Below are 23,900 nucleotides of genomic sequence, written 5' to 3' on the forward strand. Positions count from 1 at the left end.
GAGAAACCTGGGCTGCTCCCAAGAGGAAAACCTTTTAATGACTCAAGCACATGGGAAGCAGTGGCACATAAAGCAGGCGATAATTCATCAGACCAACTGGTTAGTGGGTGAAGAGGATGGCGATCTATCAAATCTTGCAATGCGTCGCTGTCATTTTCAGATGCACATCCTTGTGACTGCAAAGACCGTGCGGCATCACCATATCGACCTTCTCTTGCTAAGAAAGTAGCACGTCTAGCATTACTTCGCTGCAGTGACCTGTCTGTATTAACATAGCTTGTGGACTTGGACTGCTGTCCAGCTTCACTTCGTACTTCCTCCCACAATGACACCAGACATCCATTTTGCCATTGCTGCAGACGTGACTTCAACAAAGCGCTTACCGCATATCTTTTTCTCTTTCCACCCCAAGGAGGGGAACGTAAGACTGCTTTAGCAAACATATGTAATCGCGCGAATCCCCACAGACCATTATAACAAGCATGTTTCAACTCTGATGATAATACTTGGGCAAGCAGGGGGCGAACACTTTGTGGTATATGGCAAACAATATTGACTGGAATTGATATAACTTCCTCCATAAACGCAACAAAAATCTCAGATTCACAAACATTACTAGAGCAGCCAAGGTTGTGTGCTGCTCTCACTCCTTCTAATCCAACATCCACACACATGTATATATATATATATATATATATATATATATATATATATATATATATATATATATATATATATATATATATACCAGAATTTTTCAAACTTTGTCTCTGAAAAAAGAAAAGGATGTAGGGATTGTCTAGAAAGTAACAGAAACAAGATCTATAGATAATATGAACCAAAGCCAGACATCATTAGTGAATCCTTCCAACCCCCACATTCCCTAAATTTTACATTTTGGGGGTTGGAAAGATTCACTAGTGATGTCTGGCTTTGGTTCATATTATCTATAGATCTTGTTTCTGTTACTTTTTAGACAATCCCTACATCCATTTCTTTCTTCAGAGAAAAAAATTTTTAAATTCTAGTTTGGTAAGTTTTAGGAGCGCAAAAGCGCAACCTAGCTAGGGTGTACATGTCTTCACTAGGGCCTGTAAGATTTAGCGCGTTTTCACTAGGCTAATAGCGTTAATTAAACCTGTTTATATGTAACAGCTTTCGTTAGACATGATTCAGAGGTAGTTTACTCGCGTGGTTTCTAGGTCTACTAGGTATACTTACTGTACCATGGTATCCTAGCGCACGTTGTAGGAATATCTAAATATCCTAATTATTAGTGCCCTTGCATTGTTCTTTTTTCAGTGCGTGTATAATTGAATATGCAACCATAGTTGGAATAGAACGTTGCTTAGTAGTCAAAGCCAAAGATCATCCCATGCGGGATACGCGTTGCAAATGTTGGGTTCCCGTATAAATTACTATGCGCCCATAATAAAAGTCATTTTTACTCCTGTGTGCGACGTAGATCGCAAACAATTTCAGACTAGACCTGACAACGGCAAACATGATCGAATTACACAGTTCTGGTGGTAGAGTCTTTCCTACACTCTTTGGGCATAGTTGATTGGCGCTTCGTCCATTGTCTCTGGTTGCCATGGACGACCATCGCAAATACTGCTCTGTGATTGGCCCGAACTGTGCAACAGCGTTGATAGGATCAAATCTGCTTGAAATAACCACAAATTTTTTAACATTCCTTTCGGTTTCTTTCATCAACAAAAGAATAGAGTTTGGGTAATTCTAAAGCGCTTTCTAAAGTTTCACAGCTGTACATAACGTACAAAAAGAGATATCCATGGAGAAGAAGAACAAGTAGAACAAAATTGGCGCATGGGCCTCCGAGACTAGCAACTGTTTTCTGGGTTGTTAGATGATTATTGACCAAAACAAAAATAGGATATAGTACACAACGTGCAAACATTTCATTTCGTTGATTTTGAGAAATTTTAGTCTTCATTTACTATGTTTTCTAAGCGTGCAAAAAGATGACCACGCCCCCACAACGCTCCAAAACCTGGGCAATCCCTACATACAGGGAGGGTACTACCATAGCTGTGTGTGTGTGTGTGTGTGTGTGTGTGTGTGTGTGTGTGTGTGTGTGTGTGTGTGTGTGTGTGTGTGTGTGTGTGTGTGTGTGTGTGTGTGTGTGTGTGTGTGTGTGTGTGTGTTCGCGTTTGGCGGCCGTCTTTTGTCCGTTCACAACCGAAATCGGCACGTACAGGAGAAATTTTGCGTAAGAAAATTAAAAATTTATGCACCGAATCCCCTCTCGAGGGGTCGACCCCCGCGTAAAATTTCTCGATGATGCAAACGCTACACATTCCAGTTCATTCGAACACACGCCCACACTAGTCCTGTGTAGACCGTACGCGTCGTCGTCCTTCGCAAAGCTTCGAGCAATCGAATATCTCTTGCCGACGAAACTTACTCTTCTAGCGCTTTCGTTTCTCTCCAAATTCTGATTGCATTTGCACCAAATCCAACCTACACATTTTCTGCAGCAAGCGCTACACGGGGAGTGTGTCGATTTCTATCGAACAAGCGCGAAGAGCAAGATTCGAATTCATTTAGGACATCCGGGACCTCGCAACAAAGATTGCACGTGACGTGTCCACGGACCTACATATCTTTACACTACAGTATCTTGCCCGTACGAAGGATGGGCCATGGATCCTAGTATTATATATATATATATATATATATATATATATATATATATATATATTATATCATATCTAATGTCAGGAGCAGATAAAGAGATAATGATAATGTAAAGAAGTTGGTGGTAAATTGGCTGAACTACCGATGGGATTCCAACCCACGTCTCCCGCATCAGCCGCTAGGCATGCTGACCACTACACTATACTGAACGCATGCACTGTGAGTCATATTTATATATAATGCATACGGTATAATAATGACTCTTACATAGTTGTCGACTTCACCTTTCTGACAGAAACGTTTATGCGCAGTGTATGACACTACTCTATCAATTGTCTAATCTGACTAACATTTTAATTAGAAATCGAGATGATCCACAGTCATCACGTTACTAGTCGAACTGTACAGTATATTCTTGACTAGATTCGCAGTTGTGTTTTCCAAGCTACAAATTCTATTAATTTATATTTGAACATCAGAACTTTAATCAAAATACTCTAAAACAAGTTAAGCAAATCCTTTCCTAGCATGCATTTACATAAATATTTTCAACCAATAGCCAAAACATGACTTATTATCTCCTTATAGACTTGCATTGCATAATTGCTATTCTTACTTTCCTCTTCGCTTGGTTTGTGATCCAAGTAAAGGTGATCTGTAGAAAGATGATCTTTAAACATTTCTTTCAAAGAACCACGCAACAGCCGTCTAGACTGAGGAACCGTGGAAATGCCTTTCATGTAATTTGGTAGCGAAGCAGCCAAAGGGCGCCAATCGTCGAGGTCAAGAAAGTTGAGACTCGAATTCAAGAATGAACCTAACGTTGAATGCCGTCCAAAAATCCTTGTAATCCATACCCGAATGGCACTGGCGAAAGCACTCCCCCACAAACCTAGACACGTGAAATTTAAACGGCAACATGTAAAAACTATCCAAAATGATATATTGACTTGTGACGACTAACAAAAAGTGCTGTATAGCATCCCAACATATAGACAAGCAATTACCGTACCCTGCAAGAAACCCATAGAAAATTCTTCGTATCTTCTGCAAACGATCCCATTAACCCTGTCACTTCCAATGTCCTCTATTGCTGCAAAGACTCTCAAGTTACGGATACCATACTCAAAAGGAGTAAATTCAAGCCAATCTAAAAAACCACAAACCTTGCAAACGTACGATATTAGCAAAGAGAGCGCATTAAATATATATATATATATATATATATATATATATATATATATATATATATATATGACTCACAAGAAAGCATGGTGCTTACAACGTGCAATGCGTATGCTCCTTTGTCCGTGTTTATCTATGTATATGCTGTGTTTGCGTGAGCAAGTGTGTGAAGACGGTGAAGGTGCATGAGGTGAGTGAGTGTGTCTATCTGTAAGTGCTAGTGCGCCAATGTATACGTGACGGTATGTTCGCTAGAACTTATATCTGTAATTTGCTGTGATACGATTAAATAAAATTCTTGTGCAAGGTCGACGCTGTTACAACACCTACAAAATAGAGGCTTTTAGTCAACCCGTACTATACTGACAGAGGCTTGACATATCTTGTCCGTCTGCCTGTCTGTTTGGTTCTCTGCTCTCTGGCTGGCCGTCTGCTCGTCGTGTTTGTGCATGTACGTTGTGATTGTGCCGTATTCGTGTAACTGTCCCTGTTCCTGGGTGACACAATGTGTGTGTGTGTGTGTGTGTGTGTGTGTGTGTGTGTGTGTGTGTGTGTGTGTGTGTGTGTGTGTGTGTGTGTGTGTGTGTGTGTGTGTGTGTGTGTGCGCGCGCGCGCGCGTGCAGAGCCGGCGGAGCAGGGTGGGCCAGGTGGGCCATGGCCCACCCATCGTTCGAACATGGGACTTCCACCAACAGGCGTTTGGCGAAAACTTCCGGAAAATGGTATAGATGATTAAATAAATTAGTTATTGTTCACCTCTACAGATGAGACAAACCAACCATAATTCGGAAGTTTACAGCAGGAAGTGTGGGACGGGCACTAAATGCCTCGCAAACCCAGTCACTCGTCTTGATGCACGCTTACTGTTTGCCATAAAGAGACGCCACGAATCATTTCTCTCAGAAGACTGAAGACGTACTTGAGGTGTACAGTGAGTCAACGCCGTCTAAACAATCTGATGGTACTGCATGTACATAGTGACCGACTAGATAAGATGAACCTTTTAGAAATCGGAAATGAGTTCATTAGTGCTAATGACCAACGCAAGTCATTTTTGGTCTTTTCAGTCTCTAACAGATGACAATTTTTGCGTGCAGTTCAATAAATGATTAAATATTCTTAGAGTACAATACTGCTAGTAGTTAGACTACCCTCTCGTAACGCTGTCTTTAGCCAGGCTCCACCGTAGCTCTACGGATAGTCAAAAGTTGTCAAGTGGGCGGAGCCTAGCCAAGCAAGGCCTGGCCCACCCAACATCTGTAGGGCTCCGCCGGCCCTAGCGTGGGTGCGTGCGTGTGGGGGGGCTCCGCCGGCCCTAGCGTGGGTGCGTGCGCGCGCGCGCGTGTGTGTGTGTGTGTGTGTGTGTGTGTGTGTGTGTGTGTGTGTGTGTGTGTGTGTGTGTGTGTGTGTGTGTGTGTGTGTGTGTGTGTCTGTTCCCGTTCCTTGATGGCGGTGCCCGTAGTTTGCTGAGCTCTGAGTTGCTTGCATCTCATGACTCCAGTGATTACGTTCTGGATGCACCCCGCGAGGCTGACGTCTGTTGGTTGTCCCGAACTTCGCACCATCATCAGGAAATTGGGTTTCGTGAGAGTGAGTGTACGGTCTGCACAACCGGGCTTCACTGAAATCTCTTTGTGTGCAAAACTTCTCTACATATTGTCTCAGCCAATCTGCTCCAGTTCCATCGTTGCCTCAACTAGGATGATCCGGTTTCTTGCCGGCATTCTTTAGAAGACGTGACGTGTGTGAAAAGACAACAACCTCTTCAAGGTGTAAGAAAACACGCAAGCGCCTTGAAACGTTTACGTGAGATTCTAGGTTAATTAATGACTAGTACAGGTAGCATCATGCAGAAAAATTGGTTGTTGGAATGTAAGATCTGTGATTAATCATGAGAAATCTGAATGCAAAGAAGAACAGCTCTAATCGCTACTAAACTGCTTCGTTTTGAAATTGATATTGCTTCACTCTCCTGTAGTGTCCCCAAGATTTTTGTAAGACACGGCGGAAATTGCTATACCCACGCCCACCCTTAATTATTGGCTACACGCATTCCAATTTTTGTGGTACCGGCCCTACGAAAGCTTTGGTGCAGGCTTGCTTACCCCTGACATGCCACAAACTGGAATGCTCAAGCACAAAAGGAACAAAGTGGTTTATTTTTAAGGAAAGTTTCTCTTTGTCTTAGTTCACTGTGCTTGACCACATGATAGTTATATTAAGCCTTATAGCTGCTGGAAAATTTCCAGACCACGAGAAGCTGAGAACCAACTAGTAGTATAGGAAGAGCCAAATATCTACAGAACTCGTCAGATACTGACCTAAATAGGGGGCGGTGCTGACACACTGTTGATGTTTGAGTACTTATATTACAATTAAGTTCATACCACATGGCACTCTTTGTCCTGATTGGTCTTATCTTCAAACCAAGCATCCCAGGAACTACCTGTTAGTCTCCACTTTTCAAAATATAAATACAAGTCCACTATTTTCATAGCTAATCACTGTCTACTCATGCAGTAAAGCAGAGGGGCCCCGTACCAAGTGGAAACGAAGGCATGGCGGAGCGTTGTGCCTTTTGTATGCTGCGGACAACACTGCTCTCAGAAAACAGACTTGCTGAACGGGGTAGTATCAATGAGATTGTTTGGAATGATGGATATAGATCGTTTTGGTCAGGAAAATTATTGGAAGCCAGGCGTGCATCACGAGGAGGTTTTGCAATCAGGACAAACATTGCCAACAAACTTGTTGATTTTCCCATTGCACATAGTGATCGTCTGATGTCACTGCGGTTACCTCTAGACAAGAAAAGGTATCTAACAATAGTTAGTGTATATGCTTCCACACTAACTTCAGACAATGCTTCAAAGGAATGTTTTTATGATCAACTTCACCAACTTTTAGTGGAAATTCCATCACAAGATAAACTCATTCTCATGGGTGATTTCAATGCTAGAGTTCGTCGTGATTATGCTTCTTAATGTTAATGTAGTGTGTGTGTGTGTGTGTGCGTGCGTGTGTGTGGAACCGGACCACATAGTAGCAGGAGCACCGGCCTACAACGCTAACTGAACTGTGGGCACTCACAGTCCACTAAGTGGCTAGTTGTCCAAGTCACAGTCGGTACACCGGCGTAGTGTGGGGGGATGGGGGAGGCTGTAGCCCCGCAAACATTTTGGGCGTGTCACTCCGCTTCAGGAACAACTATAATTAACTTACTAAACAGTCCGCTTAATCCTAATTAAAGTAGTACGTTCACGACGACTATGACTATCTCTTAGATACACACCATCATTTCAGGATAATAAAACCAGTGTCGAGACAAGTCGTGGACTGGACACGTAGTGCGCATGCCTGTCACTGTTAATTAGGACGTTTGCTACGCGATATAGCCATGGCAGAGTCACAGAAGACCGTATCAAGAAGACAGAAGCCTATCCACAATTATTTTTCAAGTAACTTTACTTAATTAAGGTCGACAACCAGATTGACCGTGGAGAATGGAATCTCCACGGCAGCTCCGACATAGATACCTGTGTTAATTGATTTGTAACCTGAAATCGATACTTACATGTCTACAAACTGTGAGCGCGAAAAATGTAGGAAATGGGCGTAACTTTACAAGAAAATTGGCGTGGTTTGCAGTCTAATTTATTATATAGACACCCAAACTTGAGGACAACGCTACACCGGTGTTCGGTGGTCGCTACCAGTCAAAAAACGGGTACTCATTTAAACTCCTGAGACAAGAGGACAATTGCGTGTAAGTTTCTTGCCTAAAGGAATTGCGTGCCCGACTTGAATTCAATGGTTCAATAAGTTTCACCCACAAATGCGACTCTCACAATTGAGCTGCAGACTTCACAGTCGTATATTTTAATTCCACTAATTCCTCTAATTAGGCAAGGAACTCACATACAATATCTTTTCTCCGCTCAGAAGTATAACGGTAGCGGCCACTGACTGATTGGCACTCTACAATCAGCTGCTGAGGTCCCAGTGTTGTTGCCAACGTAGGCAACAACATCACAAGCCGTTGCTCTTGCAAGTATAGTTGGCCCATGCACTTGCAGGAGATTGCGAGGGCGGGCCCGCCGTAGGCTGATGTGACCTGAAAGGTAACTTTACGTTACCGTGTTTACTGTGTCTGTGCGAGTGTGTGGAAGGTAGGGGCGGGCGGGAAGGAGAGAGGGCGGGTATGGGGCAGGCGAACGGATGAGGGCTTGCGTGAGAGGATAGGTGGGAGGGTAATGCGTGGGTGCGTGCGTATGGGTGCGTGGATGTAAGTGAGTAGGTGCGACTATGGGGCGTTGGTGTGGGGTGTTGATACGTTGGTGGGAAGGGGTAAGAGCGTGAGCATAGGTGTAGGTGTGTAGTGCGTGAGCGTGTAAATGTGTGGGTGTGGATGCGCGCGCATGCCAAGATGTGTGGGTGCGTGCCGTTTGTCTTTTCCTAACTTGTACGTCGTCTGCCTCCCCGCCGCTGTCTGTGTGTCGGCTGTTCGCCATTGCTTCTGTAAGTGTGTATCTATAAGATGGAGACTGCGTCCGTGTTGAAATATCCGTAGACATAATATCAAAAATTTCCGAAAATCATACAAATGTTTAAACAAAAGTATCCTCACCAGCATAGGCCTCTGTTGGTGTCTCTTCTTTCACAAACACGGCAGTGTAGATAGGAAACGGCAATTCGCATGTCTGCACACGATCTTGTGTATCTGACAATCTGGTCCTTTCTTTCTTTTCCAAACGAGGTTCAAGAACCTTACCAATCATCGCTGCCCATATATCAACCAAAGACGCATCAAGTCCATCGTAATATTTATGAACAACGACGTCCACGTGATCGCCCATCTTTTCAGGACTCATAATTGGACCCATCTGTGTGCATCTGTCTTTGAGGTATTCAGTGCATTTCGTAACGTCGGGAAACTGCTCCAGTGCGTATAGCACAGATAAATACCTGTATAAAAAATTTTCTTGATCGGTCGACAAAGCTAATAAGTAGTATGGTTAGCGTCAAAATGATACCACCTCCAAAACATAGCCGTTATAGTGTTGCAAAGGTCCGTAAAAACCTCTCTACCCCCCCCCCTGCACCCCATGTAAACGTCCGTTCGAATCGAGTCGCACCCTCCCGACATCTCTCGATCTCGATGGCAGCCGCAGGGCAGTGCGCCAATATCGAAAACGCCCTCACGCCTCCAAGACAACCAAGAATACATCTTGTCTACGCCATAGAGAAGCCAACGCTGCCAAGAAGGCGCGACGGGCTCCCAGCAACTTTTCGCGACACGGATCACCCCACACTTCCCAACATCCCAAGGCGACAAGCTTTGTCCACACTCCTCTTTGAGGGACTATCGTTTTCGAACCCGGCGCATTCCAAATCCCCACCAATTACTACCTACCACAAGATACCGAAAGATTGCCCACGAAGAAATTCTATGTAGACCTAGATATAGCGAGGAAGACAACACCTTCGCAACTACGTCCAACTACACGATACCGAAAGTTGCCAACGAAGAAAAACTATGTGGACGTATGTATAGCGAGGAAAAAAACACTTTCACAACCATGTCCAACGAAGCACCACAGAATGTCTCCAAGAATCCGATCCAAGCCACATTCGCCGATATGGGTCTTCTTGCCAAGCACCTCTTCGTAGAGAACGCTTACGAGAACAATCTCCTCTCCGACATACCCAAGGTCGACTACCTACCTGGAAACCAAGGGCGTACCAATCTTCGCCCCTTCGTGGAGTTACCCGCGTTAGTAGGCAATATGTATATATTTGGGTACCTACGTTCGGAGGATAAACGTACGGTCAGAGTTCGAGGAAGCACTTCTTGTGCGACCGATCAGGGTGTATCCGCACAGCCCTTCCAGACACAGTGGGCACCAAATGAAACTTCGGGGTCCATGTCCACAGCTATGAAGCACCTCGCCAAGATTGAAAAAGACAAACGCAGTCGCTAGCACAACCTGAAAAAACTGTTTGGAGACATCGAACCTTACGGGGTCGTCGTGGCAAAGATCAACGTATCCGATATATCGATGGGCGAACTGCAAGAGACATTACTACTTCTCTGGGGTGCTCGATCGCAAGGCTCTGGTGCAATACCTATCCAATGTCCACGAGTTCCGCAAGCGCAGCGAACTCTACAACGTCATCATGGAGGACGGTACCCCGAACATCCTGGCCAACACCCGTACTGTTGGGGAACGCGTATGGACGTGGGCACAGCTCGCTCGACAGATATACGATTCGGACAAAATTGTACAGAATCGTTTTATTCAATTTAAAGTGGGAGAGGTCCAAGCAACGTTTGGTGGCAATTTGTGCGAGTACGTGGACAGTCCTAGTCCCCATCTACGCAAAACATTTCTCCACCCCAACGTACAAGAACGAGGATGTACACGTATCCAGGTTTCTCTCTATGCGTGTCGAGGCAGCAAGCTGTCTAGTAAAACGGCCCAAGAGTTCGCAGCTGAGGCTCTCGCTCTCGCTTCGCCGCCAAACCACCCAGAACTATTCCTGATGCAACCTCTCCAACAACAATGGAAAAATCTGGCTTCCAAATCGGATCGATGCCTGGTCCTAGCCAGTCGATCGATGGGCGATATCTTTGTCGCATGGTACGCCCCACAACAACCGACAGGGTGGCAGGCATTCGTATAGCACCCAACACGACGGCCTTGGAGAAAAAAAACCACGGGAACACCCTGTGCTATGGGCCGCGGCCGACTTTGGGTTTCGCTGCTGTCCCATCTTTCGAGTGGACGTGCTCTCGATAGACAAGACCGAGGTCGAGATAGGCTCTCTGCAATGCTACACGAAAGGAGTCGACATGAAGACCATCCTAGCCGCGTCCACAAAGCCGACACAACGACATCGAGGTGCGGTCGACCCAAATACGTCGCTGCCGGGAACAGAGTAGATATCTTGGATTTGGCGTGAGAGTAATGCCACGAGGATGGCAGGGACATGTCTGTATTCGACATATATCTCATTCCAACCGACAGATGCGTCTCCACGCTATCAAAAACCTGACGACTTCAACGTCTCCAGAAAATCGAGGACGCGTTGATCTGCAAAGAATGGAAGACAAAGACACAATATCTGCAAGAAAGTACATAGACAGAGGAAACGAGAAGGAGAGTAACAACCTCTCGAATTAGAAGCCCTACAAACCAATCTATAAACCCAAGTGCAATACAAAGAGAAGTCAGAGAAATATATGCAGGTGTGTCTGGTCTTAGAAACCTCTTTTCCTACCAAACTATCAAACCTACTCCTCGTACAGTCGAGGTGCCACATCGTGGGCTTTGGTCGCACAAGGAACCAACCCCAGAGAGGGTCTGGGATACGATTGATTCTGAAAACGAAAAACAAACAAGATTGCCGTATGGGCCACCAAGGTTATCCACCAAATCTTGGAAATACACCAGAAGTACTTCGAACGCAGCGATCGCACCTATTGGCTCTGCGGCCAAGAGCTGTCCGTTGATGTGCTACTGACGAACACGTTCTACACAAACTCCAAAGAGATTGAGTGGAACCTCATGTCGTGGTGCAGACTCCCGACGCCACACGGTTCGAAAAAGTACACAGAATTTTCGACATGGTACGGAACGCAAACCAACTGCAAAAGGAAACAACCACACTATGAAACGACTCTGTCCAACCAAATTCTTCAGAAAAACGCTCGACCTGTAGGAAGAGGAGTACACGTGTAGGCAATTCTCTACAGCAGTGTTCCGTAGGATAGAAAACCCCATTTTGTTCCTGTACCCGATAGACGAGTCGGGCGAGGGCGTAGCCGACGAGATTCCAATCGTGGATGGATTCCTCGACAGAGTGGTTGAAGCTGTTGAAGAAATAGCGGTCTTGGTTGCTTCGATCGCTCTTATTCGATGTCACCTTGGAGACATACAAACCAACAGACCAACAAAAGAGATCTGCTGGCGGCTATCGTTCTCGTCCAACATGCAAAAGGAGGCATACGAGTACTGCCAACACGCAATAGCAACAGGCGCAAAAGACTGGAGACCTTACCTCCAAACACCGAGTTACGCGTAGAGGCCTATGGTAGATAAAGTATCGCAATACCCAATAAACTGCATTTGAGATCAAAGGGCTTCCATACTCCTCCAACGACTTCGTCAAAGAGATACTACAAGCGTTCCATTCTTGCTCGAGCAACCCATGGTGCTGCGCACTCTAGCTATCACAATGACAAAAAGCAAAACAAAGCTATGCGCGTTGCGCTCGAATCTGCACTCGTTCAAGACGAAGATTATATCAAAGTCCCAGAAGACGACCAACCCATGGAAGTTCCAGAACACAACCAATAAGACAACGACGAAGACCCCACAACAGCGATATAGAAGACGGAATGTTGTCGGCAAAGACAGGCAAAAACAGCAAAGATACCCACACCTATGGAGACCATGGCGGAACGAAACGAGCGAGACAAGAACAGAAACTCATTGCAAGAGAGAAACAGGGACACAGACATAGACACCTACGGACATGGACACCTATGGACACATACGGACATGACATAGACACCTACAACTACGAACATGGACAATGGACTCTGACACAAATATGGATACCTATGGACACCGAGATGAACACCTATGGACACGGACACCTACACCTATGGACATGGACACCTACACCATTGCATTACGAAAACAGCAAGACAAAAAAGACCAGAAACACATTGCAAGAGCAAGACAAAAAAGAGTAGAAACACAATGCAAAAGAAAATTCAAAAATACAGGCAGGCAAGCAGACAGAAAAAGGAGAACATTACAGGTCGATCGGTATCCACCATCCGATGTGCACCGGCAACCAACCACCGATCCGATGTGGATCCAAAGATAAGGTAGACACGATGCTATCTATACCAACATTTTTTCGAATGTGGATATCACTCATAGACGCGTCTACGAGATATCTTCGTACACATCTTCGCAAGTGTACCCACCACTTGGGACAAGCGTGTTGCACCATTCCAGATGTGTTGGCAACTTTTCGAATCGTGCGAACAGTCTGCCATATATTGTAGACCTTGGGTTTGCACTCTTGGAGGAAATCTTGTTTGCGTTCGATAAGTAGATAGCGCGCTTCCATGGCCTTCCAAAGAATGTATCCCAATACAGTTTTGCCACACGAATCTACGGTATATGCGGCGAGAGCCTCCTCGAGAGATGTTGCGTTGCCTCTACCGTCGGTAAATCAAGGCTCGAGATACTCGACATAATAAACACCTTAGACGATGTTTTCCATGTTCGTGCGGAATAAATCGCTCGCGACAACTACAAAGTCTATGGGAACCTCTGCGCCATCTCCAAACTCGACCATACAAACCCAATCTACGGAAGTAGTCCAAGAACGGTTTTCATCTCCGTGATACTCCGTATGAAACGGTGTCGGACCGAGTGGGTCCAAGGTGCAGAAACTATAGACGACTTTTACATACAGATTGAAGCTTGCGATGGGCGAGAGATCCAATCCCATCCAGGTCTGGCGTCGGTAATAGCGAGGTATACGTTTGTTGGGACGCCTTTGGTATGGTGCCTTGTACTCGAGCAGGACAATGTCTTGGGAGGCTTCCGATGATTGGGTCTCCTGTGTGGTATGAATGCGTCTACCTTGCCACATTTCGTCGACGATACGACACAATACCCGTCGGGACTATAGCCACCATTTCCCGATCGAATATAGCTATTTCCTCCCATACACAAGGTGCCGTAATCTATTTTGACTAATCGTTCCGATACAGGTTCGAAGACCGTCCAGACCAACAAGCAATACCCTCAGGCGGTCTCGGTTCGACACCGCTCTTGTCTCCGTGAGTAATTGTTGTACGGAGCAATACGGATTGCGTCCCAACAGAGCGGACATTTCGGACCCTCCAATCGTATTTCTTCGCTGTTCGTGCCATTCCTCCGTTCGTTGGTGGACAGAACCATGTTGGTCGAAAAAAAATACGAATCGTGCCAATGAGCTTCCTTTTCCACACGCCTATATACAAGGGTAGATTGGATTCGATGGAAGCTATTTGGATCGACAAGGTTCCATGGAAAACTATGTAGCACTATACATAGCTTACTCGTATTTCGCAAAGCGCAATGTCTACTGGAGAAGTGACAGCAACCGATAGCAAACCGAAAGCCAATTCCAGCATACTACATGGTCGGCTGTGGCGTGAATAGTCTGGCCATAGACAAGAACTATACACCACCCCATAGGGTAGTAGGTCTAAACGGAGGGGTCTCCGACCTGTTCTACAAAACGTAAGATCGTATATTCAACGATGTCTCGATAGAAAATCCAAAAGCAGCTATCCCCTCACGTCTCTGCAAGCCAGACACAACATAGATGGGTTGGCGTTGTAGGGTGATTCTATGGATAGGTCAATGTTGCAAGATATCGTCGAAAACGATCGCAGGCGATGATAGAGAGTCTCTATACACAACGACCGGCAGATTGTATTGGATAGGCATGACAACACTATCGCGCTACAAAGATATTGGACAATATATTTCGATGGATCCATCTTCGAAATACAACTATGTAGCTACGTATATAGCCTACTTCTATTTCGAAGAGGGTGTCTATTTTGGAAAGGACAACTTGAACATTTATTCTGGAAAAGCAATAGCAGCACATACAGACGTAGCGGCCGACGATGGATGTTGGTAAGTTTCTTTGATCTCGAGATTTTGATTTCGTGTATACATTTTTTCAATCCGGTATCCCAGGCACCAGCGCGCAAAACATCTGGTGTTCCTTTAACTACTCTACTGCCATCATTATAGTTCTTCAATCCGCAGTTGTGTCACCCTGGTTGGCGCTAACGTTGACTCAATAAAAATGTCCTTCGGCGCAGCTCTCTTTCTAAATGATGCTCTTTCAACTATTTCTTATCTCGCGGTAGGGCACTTGGTTACCCGGAGAAACGTTTCGGCAATAGCGTTCTTTGTCTTTCGTTTGCCTTAAAGACGAAAGGGATTGATGAAAGTAGAAATAGGAGTAACAACTACTTTCTTCAAGGCACATTTGAGACCGTTTGAGGACGATATTAGAGTATGGGTATCTCGGTTGCCATGGATACTCGGTGCGCTTTCTTGGGCTCTTCGGACGTCAAACTACACATTTCTAACTAAATAAACGTGCATATGTTATCCTCAGTACGCTTTCTAGCAATACCAATCATGAAACAAACGTCGGTGAGAGGTAGCCAACGGGCAAAGCGAATTCAAGGACCTGGATCACGGACTACAAACGAATAGACCAACAAAACCGCTATTTCAGTAGAGTGATATCATACCATGTAGATCCTGACAAAGCTGATGCATACGTGCAGCAGTCCAATATTCCTGCCTCTTGCAAACCTCTGATTGCACCAGAAAACCCGATCATGGCTCGAGCACCACCACCAGAACCGACTACCCCGACAACGGGAACCTAATAGATACAATAATAAGACGAAAACCCACATGAAAATGTTCAAGTATACAGTGTTTCCTAGGAAAATCATACTTCAAGTTGCAACGGTTTCGCTCTGCATGCTTGGTGTGTGAGCGTGTGTGGGCTAGGCGTGTGTTATGCACAAGCGTATTACTTAAATAAAGTTTAGACTTTGAAAGGCACAGAAGTTTAAATTTCTGCCATATACACCGTCACGCAGATCGTCGGTCAATAAAACGCAACAGCAATTAATAAGTGCATGTCACTTTACTATGGCATTGTCTCCAATTCCTAGGGTAGTCTTGATTGCAGCTGCAGCTAGCCTCTGTCTTTTCCTTACTATTTCTCTCTCCTTTTCGTGAACCTCTTGTCCAAACCTCACGTCAGCAGTCGGTCTACAAAACAGTTACGCCAACACACCATGCAAATCACGCATATGCATGGGTCCGTTGCTTTTCTGTCAAACGGTCTGTCAAACAGTCTGTCATAAATTGTTTATACGAAACTTATCAAGTTCAATCATGTTAACAAAGCTGGTGCTAGCTAGATGCGACACTACCGGACAAACTACAGTTACCAGGGTATGTCATTATCGCTATAAGCTCCTCATTTCACACAACAATAACGGATGTTCATGCTCCGGTGACTGACCACTATATACCTAGCCTCGTCCCCAGACTCTCTCGCGCTAGTCTTGTCCGGTGCCCGTATGACAATTCCAGGCGCGAGAGAGTCTGGGATCATCCCGCCTACTTCCTGCCGTATCTCCTTTCTAAACGCTCACTAAGTGTCACCCCCAACGTCATCACTGTCACCCTCAACGTCATCAAGTGTCCCGTAACTTCAAAATCAAATTAGCGTTAGCACTAATCCAATAAACGTACCACACGGGATGCTATGACCATTGTTTGGTGTTTATGGCATATCCAGGACTTGCAGACAACTGAAGCATGTTGAAAAGGTAAGTCTATGGAGTGTTGGTGACGGGAGTCGTGTAAGCTTGTAGTCTGAGATCTACGATTGGCGGAGTGATGACCATCTATGTAGTTCACACGCGCATCTCCTTTGCGGTCAGTACGTACACCGTTTGCGCGCAGACTCTATTCTATAGCAAAAAGCGCGCAATGACAAGGGAACGGGTTGATCTTGACAGGAAACTACGGTCTACCCTTCGAGAAGTCTTCAAGTATGAAAACTTCCGGGAGGGTCAACTTGAAGCTTCCAGGGCTATTCTTTCGCGGAAAGATGTATTTGTTAGAATGAGGACTTCTGGTGGAAAGTCACTGTGTTATCTGCTACCTGCTATGGTCCTGTTTGGTTCATGCATTGTTGTTAGCCCTTTGATATCACTGATGAATGATCAGGTACCTAGGATTTAGATTGTATTGAACTTTTGTGGCTTGACACATGCCAAATGTCTGTATCCTCCTCTCTCTCAAGGTTAGTAAACTGGAGGAAAAATCAGTTTCTGTTACTCGCATACCTTCTCTATCAGATAATGAGCTGCTGGAGGATATATGTCTAGGAAAGTTCAAACTGAGTGAGCAATTGCATTGTAATTGTGGTTGTTCTGACAGGCCCAACAGGGTATCTTGTCTTTCTTATTTCAGTCTACATGTCACCCGAGGCAATTACTGGAAAGTTTTGCAGGAAGGCAATGTCTGAGAGATTGAAGGAAGTTATTTCCTTCATTGCCATAGATGAAGCTCATTTAATTGAAGACTGGGGTAAATTTCGCCCTGCTTATAAAGAGCTTAACTATATCCGTTCCTGTCTACCGTTTGTCCCACTCATGGCTCTTTCAGCAACAACTCCACATCAACTTATTGTTTCAGTCACTCAACAGCTAAATATGCCTGATTATGTCCTAGTGTCTGGATCCTTAAATCGGCCCAACCTCTTCTTTTCTTTGGATTCATCCAAGTGTATGTTGTCTGTCTTTCACTCACTTTCTTCAATGTTGTCATCAGTAAAGTCTCCAGAAGTAATTCCTAAGACATTGATATTTTGTAGGGCTAAGGACACCCTGTACAGTGTTTATGTCCATCTCGTCCGTAGCTGTAGTGCTGCCACCAAGGGCTGTGTAGGTCAGTATCACGCGACGATGTCTCTAGAGGGTCGGTCACAACACTATGAGAATTTTAAGAGTGGAAGGCAGAGAGCAATGGTAGCCACAAGTGCATTTGGTCTTGGTATAGACATTGATGATATCACTGAAGTGATCTTGTTTGGTGTGCCTGACAAGGCATCAGAATTGGTGCAGTTAGCTGGTCGTGGAGGAAGAGACTCAAGGCGATTGTGTCTGGTTAGATTTGTGGCACATGCCCGTGATCTTAAAGACACTGGGCCTGACGTCTTAAAACTTTGTTCAAATACATCTTGTTTGCGGAAAGTAATAATTCGTGACATTTTGCAGTCTGAGGAGCTTTTACCAGCCTCTGATTTATGTTGCTCTTTCTGCTCTTCTAGTGAACGTCCACGTGTGTTTGTCACCGAAATACCATGTACAGATGATGGCACTCCAATTCCTTGTAGATCTGGAGCTTTGAGATCACGTCGAGTTCTTGCAGGGCAGAGAGTTGCATTAAAACAATCGTTGCTAAAGTTTAGGGAAACTGCAGGAGGCACACGATTTAGGCGGAGAGGTCTAGATGGAGTACTTTCCATGGCAATGATTGACAAAATTGTAAAGAGATGTAATAAGATTTGTTCAGAAGAAGATGTGGTACCACTAGGCGTGGTAAGAGAGTTCAGTGCACCTGTATTTCAATTAATCGAGGGTCATATACCTAACACTGTAACCCAAATTGCTTTGAGGCGTACAAGTGATACCACAGATGTAATTAACTGTAGAAAGCGCTGTAGAAATGTTTTGGGGGATTGTAGCAATAACCTATGAAATTTATGTTAGTGGTATAATTTAGTGCTATAATAGTGCTATAACGCTACAATAAAGCCTAGCACTTCGTCATGTTTCATTGTCTTGCAGAAAATCGATTTCCTCATGGTCTTCATCTGTTGATTTGTCTTCATCAAGATGTAGTTCCTCTTTCTTCAGGAATTTGGCCAGCCATTGTTTGGACAATGCAATGTCATATCCTTTACGCTCTGGTGTTGTGAAGCACCTATTTGATGGTAATGTTCTTTGAGAAATTCGACAGGTTGCTCTGGAGTCAATCAAGCTTGATACCATCATTTGAATGTCTTTTTCAGCCTTTGAGCTTTGATGTCGTGTTCCGTTGTGAGTAGCAAAGACCTCTTCATCACACAATACTGCTGCATCGTGTAGCATGTGAGCTGCTAAACTTATCATTTTTAGGTGATGGAGAGTGAGGTTACCACCAGATGACCTAAGTGCTGTTTTGATCACGAGATTGTGATGTTCAACAGCCATGTCAATTGCCTTTCCATGACCTGGCCGACCCGACGAATTGACTGTTCTGTTGTGAGTGACTATGTAGGACAGCCACTTTGAAAAATCAGCCTTTAAATTTGCCAAGAGATTAGCAGCTTCGCTGTTGTAGTTGGTCCTTTTTGATGCTAGGAAATACAGTAGCCACATTCTCCAATGCTGTATAATTCGCGGACCATCCTCGTGTTTTATGGCATCTCTGAGGTCTTCATACAGCAACGCCATTTGTAAGAATGACCGATGGAAGTTGTACATATGGTCAGCGTCTTTTTTGTCTTCATCAGTTGGGGCTGATAGCACTTGGTTTGCAAATCTCTCAGCTGTTTGGTGCAGCCGTAGTTCAGTCACTGTGCTTTGATCAGATGAAATGTCTGCTGATACACTAGAGATGTTTAGAAATGTTAGCAGAGATGCAGTCAAGTGGGCTTCTAGTGCATGTCGCAGGAATTCATCTGCTTGCTGGAACTTTTTAGCAGCTATTGTGACGTTGGTTCTATTAGTCAGTTTGCTTAGATTGGCCAATGAGCCAGGATGCTCTTGTGACTCCCAAAATGTCAGATAGATTACTTTCAAACACTCCCACATAAAATGGAAATCTCCTGGGTTTTCTTTTGCCCATCGAAGACGGGCATTGGGGACATCAGCTACTCTTCTGCGGCGAGCTCCACGGATTGCTCTACAGGTAGCTTGGTCTCCAACGACACATTGCTGAATTGTATCATCTATTGCCAACATTCTCTGGAATTCTTCAAGTATTGTAACATTGTTGTCTATATAACTCTCATCAACATCAATCACTGAAATTGGATGGATGACAGACTTTGTAGCATGTTTCCTTTGGTTGGAGTAGTATGATGTTCAGAATAGTCAAACTAAAGTATACACTGTAGTTGGTAAACAACAGAAGTGAGCAAGCACTTCAATACACTTGCTTATATCTATATCCTTACCCGGATATGTTCATTTTCTAGGAATTGTTAGTAGTTACTATATAGTAGTTGCTAGAGTACTGGGAAGTCATGATCTGAAATGTTCTCAAATATGATGTCATTGTCACTGACATTGTGCTATCCGGTACAGCGGTTTCCAATAACTGATTAGGAATGCACACGTTATGGGAGGAAGTCGAATGACATCATTTACTACTAGAAGTAGTAGATCGTCGTTCAGTAGGAGAGTCGAGTAATTTACAATGATGAGATATTTTACAGTCTTGACAGTCACGTGTTCAGCTTCTAACGCGATACGTTGCTACTTACAAGAACGGCTGACTGCGATTACACGATCACACGTAACAGTAATGTAACATAAAAGAGATCAGTCAGTGTGTTTACGCATGTGATTTTCGAGCAGATAGATTCAAACCGTGCGCTCATGATCACGCGTACCTACAAATTATGTAGACGTCCTCAGCGGCCATGGAAACTTTGCCATGCACGTTCTGTGTACACCGGACGCGGCCGGCATGCACAGAGCTTGCCAAATTGCGCTGGGTGGATACACAGATGAGTCCCACACTAGTTTATTGAATTATAGTGCTAACGCTAATTTGATTTTGAAGTTACGGGACACTTGATGACGTTGGGGGTGACAGTGATGACGTTGGGGGTGACACTTAGTGAGCGTTTAGAAAGGAGATACGGCAGGAAGTAGGCGGGATGATCCCAGACTCTCTCGCGCCTGGAATTGTCATACGGGCACCGGACAAGACTAGCGCGAGAGAGTCTGGGACGAGGCTATATATACCCGCACACATGCCCCTGGTACGTTAAACATTCGTCTTTCGTGCCCCTAATTCGTAAACGAATTACATACAGTAGCTTTGCTCCAACAAAATTCATTGACTTGTCAATAATAAGTTATTTCGATTTTTGGTTCTTACATCCTTATCTGGAAAGAAACGTCCAACTCTCCACCACCCTGTAATCATAGAATTATTTAGCAAATTGATTAGAAAATCCTAAAAGCTTACGTAAGCCGAAAACGTTCTTCGATGAAATCCTTTACCCATTTCTTGAATATCATTCAGTTCAACAACAACAGGATCAGTCAATGCTTGATCCAACACATAGTTGGAATCCCAGATCGTCATCTCTAGTTGCCCTAGTCCTTGACGTGAATCAATGAGAAATGAGAGTTCTTCTTCCCATACGGGATTCTCTGTGTTAGTCCTAAAGACTGTGTTCTGTGTATCTGCATCTTGTGCCTTTATCCAAGGCTTAGTTACGTGCACTTGTACGTAAGGATCCATCATAGTATCAGTCATAAACTGGGACACTATATAGAACCCAATGACATGCATATGCTTGATACGTCAAACATAACACATACAACCAAAAAAGGTTCTTACATTTCTGATAAAACGATTTATGCAGGTGACGACCTTCGTGAATAAAGACATCCAAACGGCGAATATATTTTTTGGGATATAACTCCTGCACAATTGCAAACGTTACCAATGATGTAGTATAGCATGAAATAAACAGAATGTCAGAAAAACAAACCACTGAAACACTACAATGTATAAGAGCAATACAAGCTTAGTATACAATGATCAGGACGCTCTGAACGCGCGTACAAGCATGTACTTCACACGAGCTTGATTCTAAATCTCCAAAGACCCATCCATCCCAGATTCGTATAGACGGGGTTCAGGTGGTTAGCAGCGGCTTTGACGATATGCAGAAGCTAGCTGCTCACCGTGATGTCAAAGTACGCAGCTGGGCCCTCCAAAAAGTCAGAATGAAAAATATCACCCGTATGACTGGCATCATAACTGGAGCGTCGTTGCTCTCTTTTCACATGCTTGTTTTCAGTCAAAGAGCATGGAAGATGACGTCACACAGAGAGTTATGCCGTCTCGTCCAGAGTGGACCATAACCACAACTTAGGAGATGATCCCCAAAATGATCTAGAACTTGACTGCAAACACACTGCACGGACTGAGGAGCAAAAGGAAAGAGAGGAAGTACAAGCCATAGCCTTACAGCTAATACAAATTCATGCGGTGACATGGCGAGGCTTAGGTGAGGGTTCCGTATTGCCCACAACCAAGCCCCAGCATGACTCTTAGCAATGGTGCGTTAAGCCGTGCTTTTTCCCTAAGCCTGGCTTTCTGTATAAGGGATGACAGCAAATCAAGGTTGATCTCGTACGCGTGTTGTAGATCATGTTGTGAAGCGGACATGCTGAGACAACCAACTCCATCAGGTAACTGGGTTCCATGTACATGTAAGGAACCAAACCTCTGTATCAGCTTGAAGTGATGCAAACAATCACAATAGTAGGCCAATCAAACTCCTGTCAACTTTCTAAGATGTCTTTACTCTGATCTGTCTCTCAATTTCTCACAAAGTTGCGCTAGAAACCTTTAGCAGTGTTAGAGCATCAATCGAAAGACTTCGAACTTCAGCATACACTACCATAACCACTAACTCACAAGCGGTGTTGGTGTAATTATACATGTAAAACATACCGGGATGTAACCGCAAAATACATAATACTAATATTCACAGACAGTCAACAACTTTCAGTTCATACCTTATCTATAGCTGACTGCTTACGTCTCTCTTCTTCATCACCGCTAAAGTAATCCACATCAGTCCCCTCTTCCCTAAGAGACAATCAAAAACCTACAATCGCGTAGAATCACTAAGACCAAAATGACAACTTTCGAAGTCGAAGTGAGATGTCCACCTCACCTGATCCCTGCCACAAAATAGAATATAAAAATAGCTTCTCCCCAGACAACAACTAACTTACTACCAACAATATAAACAAGCTTACGTGAATCTTCAGTGTCTGCTTCTTAAATCCAGTTCCAATCTCAAGATTACTCAAGTTAATGACAACAGGCTCAGACATCATACTGTCAATTACGTAGTTGGCATCCCAAAGAGTCACTTCTAGTTGACCTGGTCCTTTCTCTTCATCAAGAAGAAAAGAAAACTCTTCCGCCTTCCACTTGGGGTTTTCCTGGTTATCCTTGCTTGAAGATCTCTGCAATGAGTTGCTATCTGAACTCAATGGATGAGTAACTTCAAATCGAAAGTATGGATCCATCACATTGTCCATCATCAAGCTAGTAACTAGACAGACAACATAGCTGCTAGAGTCTGCTAGAAAAATGGAACAAACGCATACGTTTTTCATAAAAGGTCTTCTTGAGGTTGCGACCTTCATGAAGCTGAACATCAAGAATAAGCTCTCCAAAAGCTGTCACATCCTGCACAAAAGGGTAAAAGTATTCGACATCGTTAACACTACAGTTGTATTCACAAGCTACTACAGTGTAGTATGTCACACAATCTAACGACTACAAGTCTGTGTGTATTAATTACGGCGACTATAGTGTACAATTACCCCGTGCACCTTTTCCCGTACATTTCTGGCAATGCGCAGTTTGTTCTGAAAAGAAACATTTTATGTAACTTCGCGGTCTTTGCTTAAAGACTTTGCAATCTACTAGCAGAGCAATTAAAACCAACCTTCTACTGCTCCATCTCTATAGAACGATAGATTACGCGTTTACAAGATTCACCATATAGATTGACAAAGGCACTATCGCACAACTCCTGTTACACCGTCCCATTTTATCTTATTGAGTTCAAGTGAACCAGATTAGAATCAGCCAGGCACACTCATAAACAAAATGCTGAAAGTCAATTGCCTGTAACAAATCCATGCAAGCTGTCTTTCAAGTATACTGCAGGGACGGCTGAGCTGGAGGGATAAGGGGGCTCTATCACCCTTATAACTTTGAGCACAACCTCTATTTACGTAGTTCAAGAACTCCAATGTCCTTTTATGACCTGCCCACAACTTGCAAGTCGCTCTGCCGTCCCTGTACTGCTGCAGTGCATAATAAACAACCATACAAAAACATCATGATAAGAATTTCAATGGTTAATTAACAAAAGCCAGACCTTCCCGCAACACAAAGTTGTAAGCTCTAATATAAAAAACTGAAACGATCTTACAAATTTAAGTCTTCTATGCACAGCATCTTACAAGTTTAAGTCTTCTGTGCACAGCATCTTACAAATTTAAGTCTTCTATGCACAGCGACTGGCCTTCCGATTTTGGAACCCAACAACGCCATGCACTGATTATGAAAGTTGCAAAAGACCAACTACAGCATGCACAATCGAAA

The 23,900-nt window shown here is 44.1% G+C and overlaps 3 protein-coding genes across 4 annotated transcripts in view; 1 reads left to right on the forward strand and 2 right to left on the reverse strand.

Moving 5' to 3' along the window:
* The window catches only part of LOC134188931 (cytosolic phospholipase A2-like), a 27,971-nt gene extending 4,558 nt beyond the window's left edge, over positions 1-23,413 (reverse strand). The window contains exons 1-14 of one of the 2 annotated variants that reach the window (XM_062657146.1): positions 23,236-23,413; positions 23,111-23,155; positions 22,892-22,973; positions 22,535-22,836; positions 22,419-22,456; positions 22,289-22,361; positions 21,099-21,183; positions 20,721-21,025; positions 20,631-20,668; positions 15,608-15,731; positions 15,197-15,333; positions 8,474-8,811; positions 3,674-3,811; positions 3,278-3,553 (exon numbers count right to left, since the gene is read on the reverse strand). In XM_062657146.1, coding sequence (XP_062513130.1) covers positions 3,278-3,553; positions 3,674-3,811; positions 8,474-8,811; positions 15,197-15,333; positions 15,608-15,731; positions 20,631-20,668; positions 20,721-21,025; positions 21,099-21,183; positions 22,289-22,361; positions 22,419-22,456; positions 22,535-22,825 — 1,843 coding nt within the window. In that variant the 5' untranslated portion in view covers positions 22,826-22,836; positions 22,892-22,973; positions 23,111-23,155; positions 23,236-23,413. Of the gene's footprint in view, positions 1-3,277; positions 3,554-3,673; positions 3,812-8,473; positions 8,812-15,196; positions 15,334-15,607; positions 15,732-20,630; positions 20,669-20,720; positions 21,026-21,098; positions 21,184-22,288; positions 22,362-22,418; positions 22,457-22,534; positions 22,837-22,891; positions 22,974-23,110 lie in introns of both variants that reach the window. The other variant, XM_062657145.1, reaches the window with a different exon arrangement.
* On the forward strand, positions 16,596-18,268 carry LOC134188730 (uncharacterized). The gene is made up of 4 exons (XM_062656913.1): positions 16,596-16,700; positions 16,777-16,855; positions 16,914-18,076; positions 18,248-18,268. Exons 1-4 carry the CDS (start codon positions 16,596-16,598, stop codon positions 18,266-18,268), a joined length of 1,368 nt encoding a protein of 455 aa, XP_062512897.1.
* Positions 18,217-19,387, reverse strand: LOC134189110 (uncharacterized). Its single transcript, XM_062657343.1, has one exon. The coding sequence runs from the start codon at positions 19,331-19,333 to the stop codon at positions 18,305-18,307; it is 1,029 nt and encodes a 342-aa protein (XP_062513327.1). The 5' UTR covers positions 19,334-19,387; the 3' UTR covers positions 18,217-18,304.
* Positions 23,414-23,900: the final 487 nt, after the last annotated feature.

Source organism: Corticium candelabrum, chromosome 13 (genome assembly GCF_963422355.1).
Source record: "Corticium candelabrum chromosome 13, ooCorCand1.1, whole genome shotgun sequence".
In the NCBI taxonomy this organism is placed as follows: Eukaryota; Metazoa; Porifera; class Homoscleromorpha; order Homosclerophorida; family Plakinidae; genus Corticium; species Corticium candelabrum.

Excerpts from the sequence above, each read along its gene's own strand:
- LOC134188730 (XM_062656913.1), top strand. The coding sequence starts at position 16,596 with ATGAGGACTTCTGGTGGAAAGTCACTGTGTTATCTGCTACCTGCTATG. Across the intron at positions 16,856-16,913 it reads TGAGCTGCTGGAGGATATAT|GCCCAACAGGGTATCTTGTC; the intron begins GTCTAGGAAAGT and ends TTGTTCTGACAG. Across the intron at positions 18,077-18,247 it reads ATGTGGTACCACTAGGCGTG|TGGTATAATTTAGTGCTATA; the intron begins GTAAGAGAGTTC and ends AATTTATGTTAG.
- LOC134189110 (XM_062657343.1), bottom strand. The coding sequence starts at position 19,333 with ATGTGGGAGTGTTTGAAAGTAATCTATCTGACATTTTGGGAGTCACAA.